The sequence below is a fragment of the Megalobrama amblycephala genome, linkage group LG15 (genome assembly GCF_018812025.1).
Source record: "Megalobrama amblycephala isolate DHTTF-2021 linkage group LG15, ASM1881202v1, whole genome shotgun sequence".
NCBI lineage: Eukaryota > Metazoa > Chordata > Actinopteri > Cypriniformes > Xenocyprididae > Megalobrama > Megalobrama amblycephala.
The window spans coordinates 31,734,900-31,758,171 of NC_063058.1; the positions used below are offsets into that span (position 1 = coordinate 31,734,900).

The 23,272-nt window shown below is 40.2% G+C and overlaps 1 protein-coding gene across 1 annotated transcript; it reads left to right on the forward strand.

Annotated features, from left to right (window-relative positions):
* The first annotated feature begins 1,890 nt into the window (after positions 1 to 1,890).
* On the forward strand, positions 1,891 to 21,808 carry LOC125247047 (polymeric immunoglobulin receptor-like). The gene is made up of 7 exons (XM_048158210.1): positions 1,891 to 2,221; positions 6,125 to 6,442; positions 6,685 to 6,999; positions 7,096 to 7,422; positions 20,426 to 20,521; positions 20,723 to 20,766; positions 20,860 to 21,808. The coding sequence occupies exons 1-7, from the start codon at positions 1,891 to 1,893 to the stop codon at positions 21,115 to 21,117; spliced, it is 1,689 nt and encodes a 562-aa protein (XP_048014167.1). The 3' UTR covers positions 21,118 to 21,808.
* Positions 21,809 to 23,272: the final 1,464 nt, after the last annotated feature.

Here is a 23,272-nt window from a genome sequence, read left to right on the forward strand (position 1 = left end):
TGGCTGGAGTGGACGCACTGGCTGGAGCGGGCTCTGGAGTAGACTCACTGGCTGGAGTGGACTCACTGGCTGGAGCGGGCTCTGGAGTGGACTCACTGGCTGGAACGGGCTCACTGGCTGGAGTGGACTCACTGGCTGGAGCGGGCTCTGGAGTGGACTCACTGGCTGGAGAGGGCCCTGGAGTGGACTCACTGGCTGGAGCGGGCTCACTGGCTGGAACGGGCTCACTGGCTGGAACGGGCTCACTGGCTGGAGCGGGCTCTGGAGTGGACTCACTGGCTGGAGCGGGCTCACTGGCTGGAGCGGGCTCTGGAGTGGACTCACTGGCTGGAGCGGTCTCTGGAGTGGACTCACTGGCTGGAGCGGGCTCTGGAGTGGACTCACTGGCTGGAGCGGGCTCACTGGCTGGAGCGGGCTCACTGGCTGGAGCGGGATCTGGAGCGGACTCACGGGCTGATGTGGATTCTGGAGTGGACTCACGGGCAGATCTCCTTCGCCTTAGCCTACGCTTACCAGTGGGGCTCAGAGGGCCTGGGTCTTGACTCTCTGCGGGAGGCTCGGTTGGAAAGTCTCTACGATAAGGTTCTGGTTGACCCGGCATTGCCCATTGTCTCCGATGGCGGAGATATGCGGCGAATCTCCAGAAATCCAAAATCTGTAGCCCTTCCATCTCACATTGAGGCAGAGGATCGTCAAGACAACAATTAAAAACATCCTTCAAAGCCGCGTCATTGTAACCCAGTCCCACCGCCATCTTCCAAAAGACCTTGGCGAAGCATCCTACCTCCCATCCCTCCTGGCGTAAAGCCCTTAATGCCCGCAGTTGACCCAAACGCTCCCTCGTAGTGGCTGGAGGAAGGATTCAGAATCCCACACTGCTGGATCCTTGCATGTTGGTTTGTTCTGTCACGGGGCACACAGACAAGGTGTTAGGATCCAATCGCAGCTTTATTGAGGTAAATCCAAAGGCATAATCAAACAGGCAGGGGTCAAACTCCAGAAAACAGTCCACATAAAACAGAAAACCAGAGAACAAAAGTGCACGTAACAAAATATAACAAACCACAACCAAGGACAGAAACAACTGTGTATAAATAGACAGACACAAATGAGGAAACACAAAACAGCTGAGTGCAATGAAATGGGATAATGAGTCTGGGAAGTGTGTATGGGTAATGTAGTTCTGACAGGTGAAAAAAGGGGTGAGAACAGTCTGGGTGGAGTGCCCTCTAGTGGCGGACAAGGGCACTCCCAGTAATGATCGTGACAATTTCGAACTTCGTTTTACCCCTAAACGAAGAACGAAAAAGAACTTTGTTTGAAGTATACCGGGGCCTTAACAGTGTTTCTAACCAGTAAGTCAAACGTTAGGTTGGGATCAAATATCACCTCCAGATTTTTAAATTTGTCTTTAAACTGTACAATGGAGTCATCCACCTGTAAGGATGGCGGCTCCATTCTTCATAACTGATGTGGTGAACCAACAGAGCAACAAAGGAGGCTGTGATAATCGCAGATCGGTGCGAAAATGCCAGAGACTCAATAAAGACTGATTACATGCCTGCTAATGCTGCCTACGGTAATAATGATGGAGGAGCAGTGGCTGCTGTTCACTCTGTGACTGATAATGGAGGGCTATACAGAGCAGAGGATAGAGTAACCGAAGAAATGAGAGACATGAGAATGGAACTGATGCGCTTTGGTGACTAGAAAGCCAGAGCAAGTCCTATAGCAATGGATGAGTGGAGTGGAGGTCGCTCTCAGTCCAGTGGAATGTGCCAGTGTGTCTGAGGAGGCCGTGGATGCCAGTCACGTGTATTTGATGCCACACGGAGGGGCCGTTGACCTGAGGGAAAATCGTTCCAACAGCATGATGAGCACACATCAGGTATGGATGTTCGTGGTTATAAACACTCATACTCTGCTCGGTCCCCTGCTAAACGCAGCCCTAGCCCCAGTCCTCGCAGATGGAACAGCTATGAGGATGACTCAAGAAAGCGTTTCATGTCTCCTAGTGATTGGCCCGGGAAACAGATTTTAACTCATGTTGCGGCCCAAACACCAGCAATGCTGCCTGTGGGCCCTGAAATGGACAATGTTGATGATAGTGACAACATTTCAAAAGACATTCATGTGATTGCGGGCGCTGGCCGGGATGTGCTAGCGTCATATGTGAGAGGAGTGATTGAAGGTGTGGAGGTGCAAATATTAGTCAACTCCGGTATCCCTCATGAGTGCAGACTTTCATATGTCAGTTCCAACACTTTCGAATCGTCCATTGAAAAAGGACTATGTGTCAGTCTGTGCTGTGAATGGACAAATGCTAGATACACTAGGCACCATCAATATAACATTTCAGCTGGGAACTGAGTCGTGGCAGCATGTGTTTCATGTGCTAAGAGAAACCACACAGACTGTGTTGCTGGGCTGGGACTTTCTGTTGAAAAATCATGCTTTAATGGATCTCAGCCATGCTAAGCTACAACTGTGGGACATCTCAGTTCCTCTCCTTACCAGCAAAGATTTCATTCCGATGTGCTGCAACGTGTCGCTGGCAATTGCTATGAACCTACCACCCCTCATCAAGTCAGTTGTGGGAGTTAAAGTGTGTTCACCAAATGCGGATTCTTCCGGTCTAGTGGTTGCTCACACAGTGGCCACGATTCACAACAAAGTATGCACCTGGGTGAGTTTTACTCAGTTGATGACTCTGATGTTCATCTGTTTCATGCTCCAGCTGATATAACTACAGCAACCTTCTCTGTCCCTGCATGAGTCACCTATTTCTGAATCAGAGAGAGCTGCACTTTCAGCATTGCTGTTGGAATACAATGATATCTTCAGCTCCTCTAAACAGAATTCTGGTAGATGTACACTAGTGAAACATCAGAACTGGTGAGCAGACTCCCATCAAACAGCGTGCATATCGTGCATCCCCTGAAAGACGTGCTGAGATAGAGAAACAGGTGGCTGGCCTGTTAGCGGATGGCGTCATTGAGGAGAGCTGTAGTCCCTGGCCATCACCAGTTGTTTTGGTGAAAAAGAAGTGTGCATATGGCGTTTTTGTGTAGACTACAGACACTTAAACTGTGTGACTATTAAAGGCTCTCATCCTCTACCCCGTGTGGATGACAGTGTGGTTCAGCACATTAGATTTCTCTAACGGTTCCTGGCATGTGAGAGTTGCTGAGGAGGACTGAGAAAAGACAGCCTTTACAACAGGACAGGGCCTCTATCAGTGGCGGTCCATGCCGATGGGCCTATCCAACGCCCCCGCCACATTTCAGCGTTTGATGGAGCTGGTCCTCAGGAGGCTCCTGTAGCACATCTGTAAGGTTGATGACATTTTGATTTATAACAAAACATTTGAAGAGCACATGTTGAGTCTTAAAGAGGTGTTTTCGAGAATCCAGTCTGCTGGTTTGAGATTGAATCCAAGCAAATGTCACTTTGCCAGAGATCACATGATCTTTCTGGGCCATGTCATTTCTTAAAAAGGTCTTCAGGCCAATTCTTCATTCTCCTACTAAGGTAAGAGCCTTTGTGGGACGGTGTTCCTATTACAGACATTTCACAGCACTTTATAAAATACAGTAGAAAGCTATTAAAGGTCACATTGGGAAAGTAGAGATCACAATAATAAAATCTATAAATATATAATTGATGGATCAGCACAGCTAGAGATGAGTGACACCTCATTTTATAAATGTGCAAAATTAATCAGTCAGCAGTGTAATTATACAGTTACCATGGGAACCGCTGATCTCTATCTTTAAAATGAATGTGAAGCACTGAAGAAACACTTCATTAAACTCTTGAGTCATTTAAAAACATTCAAAATTACAGATCTGGAAAAAAAACCCTGTAATACTAAACCTTTGAAACAGAATCATTCTGTGAAAATCTGTGTAAAATAACACTTAATAATGAGTTTTATCTGCTCGTGTCTGTTCTGTCTGTGTTTGTGTGTTTATTAAGAAGTAGTTTTACTTCCCTGTCTATTAACACTTTTTCTCTCTCACTCTCTCTTTCTGTCAGAGGAAGTGAGCGTCTCTGTCACATTTAGGAATTTATTTTAAAGATGCTTCCAGGAAACATTCAAACTCATCCGAACACTTCAGAAGAGCTTCAGAAGAACTGAATCTACTGAGAAGATCATTTAATAAGAGAGAAGGATGAGGATCATCTTGACTTTCGTTCTGCTGATGATTCCTGGTAAGAAGTTCTGATCCAACAATCACATCAGAAGAACTAGAACAGAGATTAAAGAATGACCAAAAGTCTTTAGGTGCGTCTCAGTTTGGGTACTTATGCACTATACGCCATTTTGTAGAATAAGTTATGGAATAAAATAATGACAAATGTTTTTGAAACAAAAAAGCTTGTTGAATTGTACTAATGCTTGTATTTTTGTGGGCTGAAATTCAACATGGTCGTATATTTAAACTGAATATTTCACTTTAAAACATTTCACACACATTTTCATTATTAAAAATACATGCAACATCGGTGTTCACGTTTCTAACTTAAACAGCATTTTAAGAGAATGACTTACAGTCACAAAACCAACTGTAAAGTTCATGTAATGTCAAGTATCATTCATACCTTTTAGATTTTTGATATTTAACTAATAAACTGTCAAATCTTGTGTAAATATTTTTACACTACCAAATTATTTATTTTAATAAATATCAGAAATCTAAAAGCTGTGCATCATGCCTGACACCTACATGAACACTTTACAGTTGGTTTTATGACAGGAAGTCATTCTCTTCAAATGCTATTGAAGTTGGAATCGTTTATCGTATGTAACTTCACAGACGGTCTCTATACATTTGCAAATATAAAACTTCCAGCGTCGTCAACTTTATGGCAGTATTTCACTAAGAAACGCTTAGCGTGAAACTTTGCATGTTATGTTCATACTAGGGCTGGGCAAAAAAAAATAGATTTTTCAAATAATCTGTATATATTTCTGTATATATTTCTGCAAACACTGAACATAATACCAGATTGACGTTAATCTTATTACTAGTCTCCACTAGATCCTCTTATTTACCTTGTGTGATGTTACAGCGGGGACCCTGTCATTCATAGGGTATATGCCGAACGTCACATGACCAAACCGGAAAACTGGACTCATTGCATCCGCTTGTCAGAGAAAGTGTTAACAGCAGTATGAAACTGACAGCATGTCTATGGACTTTTAAGGTAATTAACGAAACCACTCCACATTGCTATAGGTGTTTTATTGTATTAAATATAGCAAAAAGTTAGCGTGAAGAAGAAAAATTGAAAAAAAAAAAAAAAAAGAAGCTTTTAAATATCAATCTGCAAATGCGGGGGACATCAGTTATGCTCTTTTAAAGTTATCTTGAATAAAACAGCAATTTTTTTAATAAAGCACATACAAAAGACCTAAACCGGAAGCGATCTGATCTGTTTTACAGAATACAGAAGTTAGATTGAGTGTAACCCCTATTCAGTGCTTAAAGGCCCTCTGAAGTGTCTTTGAACGCGCAGCATTATTCAGTGTGTTGACGTAATTACAACTGAAACAGGAAGACAAGTCGAGATATATTGAACAGCCCCACCCCCTTTTTAAAATAGCCAATAGCGTTTCGTTTATATCACAGCTCAGCCAGTGCTGTAAAGCTTTGGTTTCCTTCTAATCTCTAACCGTTTCTCCTCCTAATCTCCTCTATATCACTTTAAAATACAGCATTCTGTGCAGAATTCAAATGGGTTCAATACGACTGCTCACGCTGCGGCGGTTCATGTGACACACAAAAATGGACTTTATTTGTGTCAATGGAAAGCATATTTATGCTGTCTGAATCGTTCCTTATCCTCTATATATTGCACTATGTGCCATTCACCATGTAGAAACTAGTAAACGTGTGAACAAATGGGGGAGGGACTATCAGACTCTGTTGAATGACAAAATAACCTTATAAAAAATTCATACGCTACACGGTTTAGTAGACTACATAGTGCATAGTGTATCTTTTGGGACGCAACTTTTATTTTCACCTAATATGGTGAAATTACCTTTAGGGACATTTTAAAATAACTCTCACTCCAGTATATGTTAGTGTTGTATTAAGATGCTGGTTTGCTGTAGGTGTCATGAGCTCCATGAACGTGACAGGATATTCAGGAGGAGGAGTCACGATCACATGCAAATATAAGACAAAATATTCGGCAAAGTCTTTTTGTCGAGTTGATCAGAGGTCCACATGCTCTGAACTCATCAAGACTGAGACTAAAGATAAATGGGTTGATTCTGGAAGATTCTCTCTGTATGACGACACAAGATCAGCAGTCTTGAAAGTGACCATCAGAGATCTGAGTGAAGAGGATTCTGGGACGTACAACTGTACATTTGGTAAAACTAGAGGAAAAGATTCCTACACTGAAGTGAATCTGAAGGTTATAAGAGGTGAGTAACTGAGAGCTCAAACCCATGATGATCTCCACAACATCACGATACTCAACACTGACTGTAATTACTGCCGTTCACACCTGAAACTCATAACAGACTCCATCAATAACCTTTTGATCTCCTGATGGAAGATTCGCACTCATAATCCTGACTTCATTCATAAATGTTGCAGCAAAGTGAGCAGAAATGTGTTTATATTGAGAACAAAATGACAAATTATCTGAGTTTGTGTTTAACAGATCAACAAAACAGGACTGTGAGAGGATATTCAGGAGGAAACGTCATTATAAACTTCAAATATAAGACAAAACACAAGAACAATGTAGAAGTCTGTAAAACTGCAGCAGATCAATGTTTGACTGTAATGAACACTAACAGAACAGCAGAACAGAAACATGACGGACGATTCTCTGTTTATAATAACAGATCTGCAGATCTCTTACGTGTGTTTATCAGAGAGCTGAATGTGAATGATTCTGGAAAATATAAGATTACAGTCAAAGTTACTAAACAATACAGTTTCTTCTCTGAGTTTAATCTGGACATCAGAGACGGTGAGACGCTTTCAGTCATTTATGCATTATTTGACAGAATCCATGAATATATCTGGTCATTGTAACATTGCTGCACTTGATTTGGATCTGAAACAGATGATTGTTGTGAGAAGAGCATCAGTCTATCAGCTGCTGCAGGAGGATCTGTGAACATCAGCTGCAAATACCCACAATCCCACAGAAAAGATGTGAAGTTTCTCTGCTGGAGATCTGGAGATGATCTCTGTGCTGAAGAGACGTCTGTGAAGGAGAGCAGAAGATGGAGTCCTGAGGGAAAGATCCAGCTGTTTGATGACAGGGAAAAGCAGCTCCTGATGGGAAGCATCAGTCATGTGACTGAACAACATTCAGAATACTGGTGTGGAGTTCAGTCTGATCAAGGACACAAGAGCTTCATCACACGAGTCCAGATCGATCTTACAGGTACAGATGATTTTCTCAGTGATATTAATCATTAGTTAATTGAAAACCATGACTAATTTCTGTTCGGCAGATCACTGTATTTTATTTATCATGTTGTTTAAAATCATTGAGGTTTGAAGCTGATTCTATTCAAGTAATTATTAATAATTTAGATGTTCTGTCTGTTTAACAAAGCAAAACCACAAACTGCAGTTAAAAAGAGGAAGTATAAAAAACTCAGCATCTGCAAATGGCTGTTTTTTGTTTTCATTCTACAGCAGTATATGAATGCATGACCTGAAGATCTTGCGGTTTGAAAGTGTTTAGTGTTTAGTTCTCTCTGTGTCTGTTAATCTCAGATCAGTGTCTGGTGTTGCAGCATAAGTGTGGTAATGTGGATACAGTAGAAGTGCAGGTTTTAGTGCTGCTGTGAGTCCTTTTACCACTAAACATAAAAATAAATTATATTTTCCATTCTAAAATAAATTTAATACATTTAATATGTAAAATAAATAGCAATTATAACCTAATCATTCTTGTTTGCATATTGAGTTGAATCTGCATTTTGGTGGTTTGTTATGGAATGCCACAGCTGTCAAAATAATACATAAAAAATACATAAAGAAACAGACAAAAGAAATATAAAAAATAATAAATAAAAATAAATGTGTATTACCCTATTTATGTTTAATTGTATTTTCCAACATTTATATTTTTTTCATTTATTTATTTATATCCACATGCATTTATTTATATATGTTTTTATGTATACATTTATTTATTTCTACATTTCTTTGTCTGTATGGGTATGTCTGTATGTATGAGGGGGTGTGTTTTACTTCAGACATAGCAATCAAGTTCATAGTGGCAAGGGCGAAGCTTTGAGGCCACAGTGACACTTGTGGTGCGACTAAACGAAATGCAAGAGGTTTAGTTACAGGGAATAAATGACTTGATTAATGACTAGAGTGTAAATGACCAAATTCCTATATCACGGTTTAAGTAATTTAATATCACCATAACTGTATGTATAGCCTATATGGTGATCATACATACTCTTTATCCTGGACATGGCCATAAAAAATCATCCAGTCAGGATTTCTAAACTGTCTTGACACACATGAACAGAAACAGCATTTTCAACAGATCTGATAACAGACACAAAAGTGTGTACATTAAGACAGTATAAAAGGCCAAATTTAGTACACAGCTTATTAAAAAAGCATACTTTGTACAATCAAGCAGAAGAGCCCAGAATATGAAAGCAACAAGCTCAACTGCATGTTAAACATTTAGGTCCAGTTAAGCTTGCAGTTGAGCTTGTTGCTTTCATATTCTGGGTTCTTCTGCTCATCTGTAGCGACTTCCATCATTACCTCTCTGTGCAGATCAGGCAGATAACAGAGCAGGTGAGGGACTGCACTGTTTCACCAATACCAGATGATCAGCCTCAAGCTACGTCAAGGTATCGTACCCCTGCTCAGAGATTCAATGTTCCTCCTCATGCTCAGCCTCATCCATATGCTGAACCCATCCACTGTGATGAGAAGTCCAGAGACAACTATTATCTATACTTGGGTGTCAGAGAGTCCTATTCTACATGACGATCTGAGAACGTACCCAGATCTGCTGTGCCTTGCTTCCAGGAGAGAACCTACAGAAGACCGAAGCCATCTATACCCTCCATAAAGACATCAGATCCAAGAGAGTTTTTTGTGCATGGCATTAGAGAACCTCCTCCCTGACGAAGCCACAGAATCAAGTATCAGATCCTCACAAATCAATAGACTGTGGGTCACATGTGTCATGACTTCAAAGTAGACTCTTTCATGAGCTGAGAACTAGCTTCAAGAGATATATACACTCACTGAGGTTAACTATAACTACTCTCCTCGATTTCTCTAACTGGCTGGAGTAGGAGCTCCAAGTACAAGATTATAGCTCCAGGAGGACAGGTCTCCCACCAGAACACAGTAGTGATAAAAGGCAGGACCATTGTAACCCAAGGGTTTTTAGGAAACCAACTTGCATCTTGCTGGGCACAGAAAAACAGATGGGAGTGAAATCCAAGCAGCCGCTCAAGAGGTAACATCTAAATCTGCCAGATTCAAAGGGAGATTGCGTACATATCCCCTATTGTGACAATGCCAATCACTTCTTAAATGGGTGTGCCAATTTCAAAGAGCTCACTAAAGAACAGAAGGAATCTTGGATCTGTAAGATCTAATCAGTGTTGGTGCTCGGACAGAGTCATCATGCCTCAAAATGCAACCTGAATGCCTCCTGTAAGACGCGCCATAGGAAACACCTCTGTATACTGCATTATCTAAATAGACGGACTATAGATAGCAAAACTGAAACAGATACTAAAGACAACTCCTGTCTGGTTAACACCACCAAGGACACCCTGTATGTAGATTGCTGTATCTACAGCCACAAGGTTCTTCTAAAGGTGAGCAAAGTCATCACTAACGGGGACAAATCTATTGAGGCATATACTGTATTAGATGATGGGGTGGAGAGGACCATACTGCTCCACACAGCAGCACAGCAGTTAAATCTGAAGGGGCAGCCTAAGGACCCAATACTGCGAACGGTGCCTTCATGGGGCAGCAGTCTCGTTCACTGTGTCTCTTGTCACTAACTGACACAACCGACTTACCAGAAATTCCCCATTCGAGGTGCCTTCACAGCCGAAAGGCTTGGTCTTGCTGATCAAACTCACCCTGTTGTTGGCTGGATTGCCTTTGCAGCAAATAGACAGAGTTCAGCCTGTACTGCTAATTGGCTCAGATTGTCCACACCTTGTTACCCTAGTTGAGCCTGTTCGCCTAGGCCCTCCAGGTGGACCTGCTGCAGTTTGAACTTGGCTAGGCTGGACGCTACAAGGCCCTACACAAGATCAAGCATAGGCTCAACACTCACCAATGCCTCTTTACTGCCATCTCCCCCAATGATGATCTGTTTGCCCAAGTGGCAAAGCTATGGCAGGTGGATGTAATTCCATTCAACAGTGAGAAAGTAGTGATGCAGTCAAAACTTGATCAAGAGACCATCAGACTTTTACAAGACAAAATGGTGAGAGTTAAAGTGGATGATGTCATTCGGTATTCGACTTCGTCAGGGACTGCAAGATACCAATGAATCTACCCTTGGACTGATCTTGCATTGTCAGTCAGTCACTTTTCACTACTAGGGGAAGTGAATCAGAGCTAAAACACTGGTGCAGCGCCTATGGGATAAAAAGCCAGAAGATCTGGCCAGCTTATGGAGTTCATGGGAGAACTGGGTGATCTGGAAAAATATCATTGCCAAGATGCTATTCCAGTCCATACACGGATTTCCCAAATAGCAGATGTGATATACGCGTATTCTGTGACACATCTGAGCAGGCCTATGAATCTCTGGCATATTTGTGAATAGAAAACACAGAAGGCCAAGTTGAAGTTGCATTTTGAGTGGCCAGATCATGTGTTACACCCCGAAAGCAACAGTCTATACCTCTCCTTGAACTATGTGCAACTCTGAGTGGTGCCTAGCCCTCCAAGGTCCTTGTCGAAGAACTCACTGTCCCCATCTCTTCCTTAAAACTCTGGTCAGATTCTATGACTGTGTTTGCCTGTGTCACGACCGACTCACAGCCGTGACAAATGAAAATGGACATAATCAGATGGTTTGGTTGCAACAAAAGATTTGTTTAAAATAAATAGGAAAATATATAAAACAAGAAATCAACAAAACCAACAACTTCTGTCAGACACATGATCAAGGTGTCAGACAGAACTAATTTCAAATGAATAACGACATCAAAATAAACAAACCAAACTCAGGAAAATGCAACCAGGAGCAAGCTCAAGCTACAGCACACCAAACAAAGCCCAAACTTTATAGGGGAAGAACAGGTGGAAATAGTTCCATTGATGAGTCTCCCAGCCACACCTACCGGCCGGCCACAGCAGGAAGGAGAGACTCATCACACACCCCCCCCCCTAAAAGAAAAAGACCAGAGTCTTTAAGAACAAATCAGAACTCCACAAAAACAAATCCAGTAGTCCATGTAATAAAAGATTCAGTCCCAATCACGGTCTTAATTCTTCAACTCCTTCCAGCAACCTTGGCGCCTAGGAAGCAAATTAAGAAAAGAACAGAGACAAAGACAGGGAAATAGGATAAATCCTATAACTTTTTGATCGTCGTACAAAATTGCATTTGTTTCAATCGGGTGATCAGGTCTTTGCATCATTGTTGGTGAATAAATCTGGATCATTCAGATTTTGTATCGATTATCGAAAGGTAAATGCTATAACAAAACCTGATTCGTTTCTATTGCCTACTTTCTAGCATTTGATGAATCGAGTTATTTCTGGTTTGAAGGGATGCGTTGTGTGCTTAGATGATGTCGTCGTGTATAGTCGAACCTGGGGCGAACATATACTTCTAATTAGAGCACTATTTGATCAATTGGTGAAGGCAAGTTTGATCGTTAATTTGTTAACCTAACTGCCGATGCTTTGTCTCGTGTCCAGGTAGTCTAAATGTCATAGGATTTGTCCTATTTTCCCTGTCTTTGTCTCTGTTCTTTTCTTAATATATGGATATCTTATAGGATATATATGGATATCTTATAGTACATTTGAACCCATAGTGTACTACAAGTGGTAACTAAATATATTTTTTAAATATAGAGATAGTATATTAAAAGCACATTTTAGTTCATATTTCATGGTGTCTCAAAATAGCACAGTTGAATACACTTAGATGTTCTTAAGATTAACTTAAGAAGTACTAAAGATGAATTTTTAGTATATTAAATACAAAATTAGTGCGGAAAATAGAGCACTTTAAATACATTATTGAAATGTACTTTTTTTTCACCTGGGATTGTGTGGAGTGTCAAAGATGGAAGGGACAACCAGAAGTTCCTCGTATGGCTGACTCGCCACTTGCTCTTTAAGCCTGCCTGCCTTCTCAACTGGCATGGACTGTTTTGGACCCTACATGATTAATGTAGGATGCCAAAATGAGAAGAGGTGGGGCATATTATTAATTATGACCAGGGCAGTTTATATAGCTCTGTTAGCGAGCATAGATTCAGACTCTTTCCTGATGGCCCTTTATTACTTGGGAAACCGTACGAGTTAAGTGATCAAGGCACTAACTTCAAGGGTGGAGAATGAGAGCTGAATGAATCCTTTGCTGCCTTGCATCATGAGCTACAAGGTGACCTCACTTCCCAGCAAATCAAGTTTGTGTCCACCAATCCACCAGGAGCACCTCACTTTGGTGGATGCTGGGAGAAGGAGATCCGTTCAATCAAAACAGCTCTCCAAGTTACCATTGGAGCACAGACTGTGACGGAAGAAGTCCTGAGAATAGTCTTGACTGAAATTGAAGAGATTTTCAACTCAAAACCTCTTGGTTACACCTCTTCAGATATTTCTGACATTGCGCTGAGCAGACATGCAGAATGAGAAATCTTTTCATGAGTAATCCGCTTCATCTCACGTTTGTCTGCAGCATCCCAAAGTTACTGATGTAATATAGCTGTGCATGCATATAAAGTAAGTGTATATGGTTATTCTTCATTTAAATCTGCCAATTGTTCTCATGCCGCAAGTGAGACACATCTAGTAGCGTCATATGTACACTGCTCAAAAAATTAAAGGAACACTTGGAAAACACATCAGATCTCAATGGGGAAAAATATCATGCTGGATATCTATACAGATATGGACTGGGTAATGTGTTAGGAACGAAAGGATGCCACATCGTTTGATGGAAACCAACCTACAGAGGACTGAATTCAAAGACACCCCGAAAATCAAAGTGAAAAAATGATGCAGCAGGTTAGTCAATTCGACTGAAATTTCATTGTAGCAACTCAAAATGGTACTCAGTAGTCTGTATGGCCCCCACATGCTTGTATGCATGCCTGACAACATCGGGGCATGCTGGAGTATGCAGGAACAGCCTGCATACTCTCGCCACATGAGGCAGAGCATTGTCGTGCACCAGGAGGAACCCAAGACCCACTGCACCAGCATAGGGCCTGACAATGGGTCCAAGGATTTCATCCAGATACCTAATGGCAGTCAGGGTGCCATTGTCTAGCCTGTAGAGGTCTGTGCGTCCCTCCATGGATATGCCTCCCTAGACCATGTTACAGGCAGCATAACGTTCTCCACGGCTTCTCCAGACCCTTTCACGTTTGTCACATGTGCTCAGGGTGAACCTGCTCTCATCTGTGAAAATTCTGGTGTTCAGTGGTATATAACAAGCGAGCTCCATGGTGCCGGGCAGTGAGCACAGGGCCCACTAGAGGACGTTGGGCCCTCAGGCCACCCTCATGAAGTCTGTTTCTGATTGTTTGGTCAGAGACATTCACAGACATTCTATCTGTCTCCTTGGAATCTCCTCCATGCTCTTCAGACTGTGCTGGGAGACACAGCAAACCTTCTGGCAATGGCACATATTGATGTGCCATCCTGGAGGAGTTGGACTGCCTGTTCAGGTATCGCTACATGCTACCAGTAGTGACGCTAACCCTAGCCAAATGCAAAACTAGTGAAAAACAGTCAGAAAAGATAAGTAGGGAAAATATGTCAGTGGCCTCCACCTGTAAAACCATTCCTGTTTTGGGGGTTGTCTCATTGTTGCCCATCTAGGGCACCTGTTGTTAATTTCATTAACAACAAAGCAGCTGAAACTGATTAACAAACCCCTCTACTACTTAACTGATCAGGGCAGCATTTCCCAAAAGCATTGTAAGCCTAAGTTGATCATAGCTCCATTGATGGCAATGCACCTCAGATCAACTTAAGCTTATGATGCTTTTGGCAAACGCTGCCCAGATCAATATCCCAGGAGTTTAACTGAATTGATGCTTATTGATTTGTCACCGTTAGGCTTGCTTTCATGTTCATTACAGCTGATGCAAGTAATGTAAATTGATAGATGTTAACATGACAGATGTTAATGTTTTACAGTTTTTTTCAATCGTTTACACGCAATTTTGAAAACCGGGTTCTTTTTTTTCCAAATATAATCACAATTATCCAAACACCACACTCAATTGGCATAATTCCTAGATTGTTTGCAAAATGACACACTTCAGTCAAAACATATACACATTTGTGAAAATGCTATTAGTTTTCATTTAACCAACACAGTCCTCAATGATCAGACACTATTGCAGCCAGTTTCACACTGCTGTGATAAATAAACACATTTGTAAAAAAACTCATTTTAGGAAATAGCATGTGCTAGATTTTTGGCCAGACATTGTCATGTAAGGGATAATTTAGATGAAAAAAATTTGTGAAAAAACCCACAACATTCTTCGTGATTAGTTTGAGATATAGGGAGAATGTACACAAATAGGCCTACTATAAACTTACCAGGCACTGCACAACACTGATGCTGCAGATTGAATATTTCAAGTATTTATTTCAATACTTACAGTATTTCTTACCATAATTAGTTACAGTAATCAGCCAACAATGAAATCAATGAAACAAATAAAATCTGTAGACAAATAAAAATTACTGCATGAAGTACATACACTTTGACTCTGAAGAAAAACTACTGTAAAAGCAACAAGAATACTGTAACTATTCATCATCTCTCCGTCTAGCTGGATCAGGCCATAAGATTTTATCCACATCACAGGCTATGTCTTCATTGGCAAGGCACCATTGGAAGAATCGCCTCGTGTGACGAATCCACCCCTGCACAGAAGCTGCTTCGATATGATCACAGGCCTGCTCCATGGCCTGAATGAGGGGCAAACGGTCATAGGGCCGCAGGTCGTATACCTTCCACCGCCATGCTGAAAAAAACTCTTCTATTGGATTCAGGAAGGGGGAGTATGGGGGAAGGTATAAGACTTCAAATTGAGGGTGCTCATGGAACCAATTCTGGACCAGAGCAGCCCGATGGAATGAGACATTGTCCCAAATGACAATGTACTGCATCTGGTTCACTTGGTTTAATGCTGTGACAATCTTGTGCAATCTGTCCAGAAATTTAGATTTGCATTATAGGGTCCCAGATTTGTATGGTGGTGGAGGACCCCATTTTGTGTAATAGCAGCGCAAAGGGTGATGTTACCCCCTCGCTGCCCTGGCACATTGGTGATTGCCCTGTGTCCAATTACATTTCTCCCTCTTCTTGTTTTCGCAAGGTTAAATCCAGCCTCGTCCACATATATAAATTCATGTTGAATTTCTGCAGCATCCATTTGCAAGACTCTCTGAAACACAGAAAAAGACAATAGGATACTATTCAATATCTATTGCACAGTATTTTTTTGTGCCAGAACATTATGAGCAGTGCACAATACCACACCATAGTAAGATGAACAATACATACCTCCACATACTCATTGCGCAGATGTTTCACTCTCTCTGAATTTCTGTCAAATGGTACCCGATACAGTTGCTTCATGTATATTTGATTTTTCTTAAGGATTTGACCTAATGTTGACAGAGACTCGTTTGATGTTATTGAAAATGTGGTCATCATTGATGATATTGGCTTGGATTTCTCGCAGCCTGATACAATTATTGATCAAAACCATGTTCACAATGGCGGCCTCTTGTGCACGAGTGAACATAGGGCCCCTTCCACCTTGGTGTCCTCGACCCTCAATCCTATGTAAAAAAAAAAAAAAAAAAAAAAAAAAAAAAAAAATATATATATATATATATATATATATATATATATATATATAAAAAATACACATGCAGCCTACTGTCAAATGTCACAGTAAACAATATTGATGATAAGTACAGCAAGCTTCAGTTTCAATATACTGTGTGGTTAGCTTACCTGTTTTCTCGATGAAATGTCCGAATTACTGATGCAACAGTATTTCTGCTGAGATTTGGTTGAACTCTTTGTCCAGCTTCCATCAGTGTCAGTCCATGGTTGATAACATGGTCAATAAGTGTTGCACAGATTTCTTGAGTCAAATTTGGTCCTCGTCGTCTTTGTTCAGGTTCTATCAACTCTTCAAGTCCTTCTCTACCTCTTCTTCTATCTAGGCCTCTTCCTCTACCTCCTTCTCCTCTTCCTCTACCTCCTTCTCCTCTTCCTCTTTGAGCTCCCCCTCTCATTCTCACTCTTCTTCTAGCTCCTTCCATTTTTGTTGAAGACAGGTGAACTCACCTGCTGCCTTTTATAGCACACCTAAGTGCTGCGTTTTCAAATTAGCACATTTGTGCTTCCATGTCTGGTGGATGTGTGTAGAGTTTTACAAATCACTGTGTGTAATGTTTTGCAAAAAGGGTTAAGCAGACATTGTGTGTAATGTTGTGCAAATCTGTGGAGGTGTTTTGCTCATTGCAGTAGAATTTTGCAAATTGTGTGGAAATTTTTATTTTAGTGTGTAAACAATCGTAAAAAAACTGTAACGGGTTATTTAGTGAGTAGTAACTAGCCTGTTTACCATATCATATAAATGTGCCTCAGTCACATCTAATGTGGTAATGCCGCCATCTTGTGGGCAATCATAGAATGACTGTTCTTATTATTTACACAGGCATGGTGTTACAGTTTTTTTCAATTGCTAACAAGGGTTTACCAATACTTAAAGTACTTTTTCTAAACTCTTAACATCACACAATTAGCCAAATAGTTAATTTTGTGCTCAAACCCATATTTTGTTAAATAAACACAAACTCTACATTTCAAAACGCTAAAAACCTTTTTCAACATACACTAACTCTATCAAAACACAGCAATCCTGATTCAAAATCGAGTTGTTCTGTCAAACACTAGCACTAGTTTTCTATCCAACATGAACATATAGTCAATCATAGTGCAATGACGGTCAAAATACATTACATTATGAAAAGTGCATTACTTGTCATGTTTCAGTTCTACCTGGAGAAAATATGAAATCCATTGTTTTTTATAATTCATTTTCCTTTTACTGGAGTAATATTAGAATGTTTACATGTAAGCAATTCTACATTTTTGGTTGAGTGTTGAATGTGTGCATTTTTGGCAACAGAAGTGAATAAGTCATTATTACTTTATAGAATGTGCCGTAGAAAAAAGAAGAAGAAAGTAACAGAATTGCTCAGGGCAGCGTCAAATGAGTCCCCTATGCAGAACTTCCAGTTGGCCCCTTGGTTGAAATCTCTTTCTGGGGTTGGGTGTGTGGTGTTGATGTTGCCCCCATAGAGGGTGGACTAATGTCCCGTTGTTAGTTAGTGCCCTACACAGACCACATATTCTGCATATATGGAACAGTGGTAGTGGAATCGCTGTAGTAAAAGCTTTACATGAATCTTTTACTGAAATGAAAACATGAAATTGCTGCCATTGATCAACAACAAATCCAACATACATGGCCTTTGGTTACTGTTGAAGCTTTTTTTCCACCACAGAATAAAAAAGTATAAAAGGCAATTGTGATTTTTTTATCTCACAATTCTATTTTTTTATTTACGTTAATGGTATTTATTTTGCAATTGTGAGATTTCATCTCACAATTCTGACTTTTTTCCCCCTCAGAATTGTGATATATAAACTATAGGAATTATAGAAACTATAAAAAAAGTCAGAATTGTGAGATAAAAAGACATAATTACCTTTTTATTTTCTATTCATGGCAGAAATAAGCTTTCATAGGTTCCACGTGAAGTGGAAGTGGAAAAAAACAGAGATGCACAATCCAGCACACATTCTTCCTCCTCTCCCATACCTCTTCTTCTCCCTTGTCTGATCCAACTTCTCCTCTCCTCCATCTATTCCTCTCCCTCACCCAGATGCTCCTCTGTGTTGTTCTTCATCCACATTGAACAAATCCGATTCAGAGTCTTATTATACTGTGTGTCCATGTAATGGAAATAAATTCAACACCTGACTATGCCTCCAACTGAGATTGGAATCTGCTATTTCTCAATATTTCAGCGATCTGCTAATTAAAAATGCTTATCAATTGTTTCAGTATTTGTTTTATATATTTTTTCAATACTTTTGAGCTGCTGTTGATGCAAAAGTACAGGTTTTATCCTATATTTAATTATTGGAACATTGGGTCTTCATTTCTGACTTGCTGTGTGTAAGCATTTGCAAATAAGATGAGAAAGATCCATGATTTTGGTATGGGGTAAGCTTATATGAAAAGAAAATTTAAGCATTTAAGAAATTTGTTAATTGACTCATTTTGTGTGAAAATGACATGAATTGTGTTAATGATATGATCACAACAGACGGATGTTTTGCTAAATGTGTTTAGAGTTTTGAAAATGTGACTACAGAATGGACAAAAGTATGTTAGCAATTGAAAAAAACTGTAGTGCCCTACGCAGACCACATATTCTGTAAATATGAAACAGTGGTATGGAATCCTGTAGAAAAGCTTTACATGAAGCTTTTACTGAAATGAAAACATGAAATTGCTGCCATTGATCAACAACAAATCCACATGGCCTTTGGTTACTGTTGAAGCTTACTGTTCCACCACAGAATAAAAAAGTATGAAAGGTAATTGTGACTTTTTATCTCACAATTCTTTTTTTATTTCTTTTTTATTTTGCAATTGTGAGATTTCATCTCACAATTCTGACTTTTTTCCCCTCAGAATTGTGATATAAACTAAAGGAATTATAGAAACTATAGAAAAAGTCAGAATTGTGAGATAAAAAGACATAATTACCTTTTTTATTTTCTATTCATGGCAGAAATAAGCTTTCATAGGTTCTACATGTGTAAGTGGAAAAAAACCCAGAGATGCACAATCCAGCACACAATTCTTCCTCCTCTCCTCTACCTCTTCTTCTCCCTTGTTCCTGATCCAACTTCTCCTCTTCCTCCTTCATCTATTCCTTCTCCCTTACCCAGACTTTTTTCTTTTTTTTTTTTTTTTTGCTCCTCTGTGTTGTTCTTCATCCACACTGAACAAATCCGATTCAAAGAGTCTTATTTTACTGTGTCCATGTAATGGAAAGAAATTGAACACCTGACTGCCTCCAACTGAGATTGGAATCTGCTATTTCTCAATATTTCAGTGATCTTCTAATTAAAAATGCTTATCAATTGTTTCAGTATTTGTTTTATATATATTTTCAATACTTTTGAGCTGCTGTTGTTGCAAAAGTATAGGTTTTATACTATATTTAATGATTGGAACATTGGGTCTTTATTTCTGACATGCTGTGTTTAAGCATTTGCAAATAAGATGAGAAAGACAAATGATTTTGGTACGGGGTAAGCTTATATGAAAAGAAAATGTAAGCATTTTAGAAACATGTTAATTGACTGCATTTTGTGTGAAAACGACATGAATTGGTATGACGTTAATGGTATGGTCACAACAGACGGATGTTCTGATGTGTTTAGAGTTTTGAAAATGTGACTACAGATTGAACAAAAGTATGTTAGCAATTGAAAAAAACTGTAAACTGCCTTATTTTGTGGTTAAATTTTATAATATAAGATTGTTATTGCATGATAATTGTTTTTGGTTTTGTGATTGTAAAGGCTTACTTAAATAATTACTCATGAAAGATTATTTTGTATTTTGTTCCAGAACCACAACTTTGTCTTCAGTAAAGGCTTTAATGAGATTCTGTAGTCTGGGGTGAATTCTTCAAATTAGAAATCATATAGTTCTGACCGACTGTCTGCAGGGGTTTGAATTCACCTATATCAATACTAAAATGTACGTTTTTTTATTATTATTATTTTATTTTTTTGTTAAAGGTTTGGCGCTAGTTTTGACTGAAAAGCTATTTTGAAATATTCTACATTCTACGAATGATAAAACAGACGGTAAGATTTGTGAAGGAGCGCCACTGGTAGGAGCGTTTGAATATAGTGGTTTTCCCTGAAATATGTATTTTAGGTATGGGAATTGCATATTTTGAGTTTTGATATTTGGTATATGGTCAGTATCATGGTCTGGCTAGTTTAGTTACAACCGGGCAACCCTCCTATTCCAAACATCAATGATCTGATCTGATATTTCGCTCAAAGTGATCAGATTCTAACATTATTTCTCCTGTGTTTTCAGGCTCTTCTCTGATCATCCCTCTGGTTCTGTTTTTTCTGGTTCTGATCACAGCTGGACTCTTATTACTGTTTTTCTGTAAGAAGCGTCAGTCTCAAGGTAAAGCTCATTCTTAACTTATTTAGATGCAGAAATTCACCATTTATACTGAGATTAAAACAGATTTCTTGATCTGTTTTCTCACTTTCTGTCACCACCTATAAGCTGCAATGAAACATGAGCAAAATACAGATATTTGATGATTGTGTGAAAGAATTTACAATTATAATGTAATTAATTTAGGACGCTTGTTTTTGGCAGGTGGTGATTCGTCATCTCAGACTGGACCAAGAAAACATGAAGTGGTGAGTCCAGTTACTGTATAAAATGATATTAATGTCTAATGCCTTCCATCCTGACGATCTTCAGAGCTGTAAATAATTTCTGTCTCTCCTCAGGTTTCTCACACTGGTTGTGATTATGAGGAGATTAAAGATGCTCACACACAATTACCCACAAACCCCTCTGATTCTAACTGCGTTTACGCTACAGTTCAGAAAGCCACTGGTGACTCTCAGTGCTGCATCACATCTGCTGAGGATCTGAATTATGCTGTGGTGAATTTCCACAAGAAATCTGACTGTCCTGACAGTGTCAGTAGCAGGAATAATCAGGATTACAGTGAATACGCTGCTGTCAATCATCTCACTGCTTGACCAACAACAGCAGAGAATATAAATGAGCTGAATGTTTTATCACCTTGTCTTTAGCATTAAGTTTGCATGTTTGGTGTTTTTTGTAAGTCTTCAGTGATGCTCCTTTTCCTTATATTTTAGTCAGTTTTGTGAATCAGACTTTTGACTGTTGGAATGAAGTCTGTAATATGCATGAATTATGGAAAGCTGAAATGCACATAAAAGCACAGTGTCTGAGCTTTATGAGTGTCCGTTGTGAAGCCTGAGGTCTTTTTAGCTTTTGCTCAAAAAATGTTTATTCCAGAAAATTGACTCCCCACTGATGTAATTGTAATGTAACAGAGACTCGTTCGAGCTCAGGTTGAGATCCATATGTGGCAGAATAAGTGATTTATCTTATTGGGCTGTTTGGGGTATGGTTTTGAGCAGACCAATGAGGTAGAAGCGGCCGTACCATTTAAAGACCCTTACTTTGGTGAGTGTGTATGTATACTGCTGATTCCGGGTTCTCCTCTCCCTGGCATTTCCGTTCCCGTTTTTGTTCATGTTCAGGTATGTTGAGACTCTGCTGACAGTGTAATGATGTGTTCAGTTCGAAGCTAATATGAAATAGTTTAATTATAGCGGAGCTGGTGGCATAGGTGGCAAGTTTGTGGTGGAGTTTTCTCTTAGGTAGTTTGGTATCCGCATTAAATTTCTTGATCACTTGTGGTTGGAGGTATTTTTTGTATTGTTGCTGCATAAATTAGTTCAGCCGGAACCAGAAACACTTCCTATAACACCAGATGTACTCGTTACATCAGAAAAAGAATGGCATCTACGCTAATATTAGTCTTTCTGTTTATCCCGAGGTTTACCGTAGTCAACCGGATTCGGGCCGTATCCAGATGAGACCGAGGACCAGTGCCTTGACACGACCACAACGCAGCCCTGTATCAGCAGAGATCGAGTCAACTAGATCATCCATTATGAAGGCCTCATCGACACGACAGCCAGTGCCACAGTTTCCTCAAAATTATAATCACGATTATTAATCATGTTTATTCTAGAGATAAAACAGCGAAATTCCTAATATTACTTCCAATATTTCCAAATTATGTTCATTTTCATAGAGCGGGCCAATATCGTGACAATTATTTAAAATCAATCGAGAGAAGCAGATATCGTTATCGTGATTAAAATACGATTAATCGTGCAGCCCTCCCGCCCTCAGACTTGACATTTGATATTCAACAGTATTCTTGACATTTATTCAACAGTGCTTTTGATCTGCCTGCATTGACACTATTCTTTAAAAGGAAAATTATATACCAATTATCAATGTAAAGCTGCTTTGACACAATCTGCATTGTAAAAAGGCTATATAAATAAGGGTGACTTGACTTGACTTGACTTGACGTTAATACTGCCTGCCCTTGTCTAATTCCTAGAACATAGGCTGGCATATGCAAAAATTGGGGTCGTACATATTAATGATCCCAACTGTTACGTAACAGTCAGTGTTATTGTAACGAAGCTGGACTCAGGAAGGGATCCATATGCAGAGTTTTATTAAAAGTGAGCGTGGTCGTACAGGCAGGGTCAAACAGGAACAAACAGGAACAGCAAGGGACAGGCAGAATCGTGGTTGGGATACAGGCAATGATCAGGACAGGCAGATATCACTCACAGGTAGGGAAACAATATACAGTCCAAAGGCAGGCAGCAGGCAATCGTAAACGGTAAACAGACAGGATCGGTAACAGGCAGACAAATAAATGCTCAGTAATGTATACAGTGTAAAACAAGACTTCGCAATCAGGTGGTGTGTGAGTGAATCTTAAATAGTCCAGGTAATGCGTGGCAGCTGGGTGTGGTGATTAGTGTTAGTGATTGGTGGAGTGAGTGCAGGTGATTGGCAGGGAGGATTATGGGAAGTGTAGCCCGGAAGTGACTGGAACGTGACACAACGCCTCCCTTCCGGAAGGTGCGTCCTCGCGACGTAAATGGTATAGATAGGGAGGGGGGTGGGTGCATTGGAATTCAACAGAGGCCGTGGCGGGTTCGTGGTAAGGAGCTCGGGTGGCGCTGGCAGGGCAAGGAGCTCGGGTGACGCCGGTAGGCAAGGAGCTTGGGCTCTGGAGCGGACTCAATGGCTGTAACAACCCCTATGTTCACAGACACTGAAGGGGCGGCC

Coding starts and splice junctions, on each gene's coding strand:
- LOC125247047 (XM_048158210.1), top strand. CDS start 1,891: ATGGATGTTCGTGGTTATAAACACTCATACTCTGCTCGGTCCCCTGCT. Junction 7,000..7,095: donor TAATCTGGACATCAGAGACG/GTGAGACGCTTT, acceptor GATCTGAAACAG/ATGATTGTTGTGAGAAGAGC. Junction 20,767..20,859: donor GACCAAGAAAACATGAAGTG/GTGAGTCCAGTT, acceptor GTCTCTCCTCAG/GTTTCTCACACTGGTTGTGA.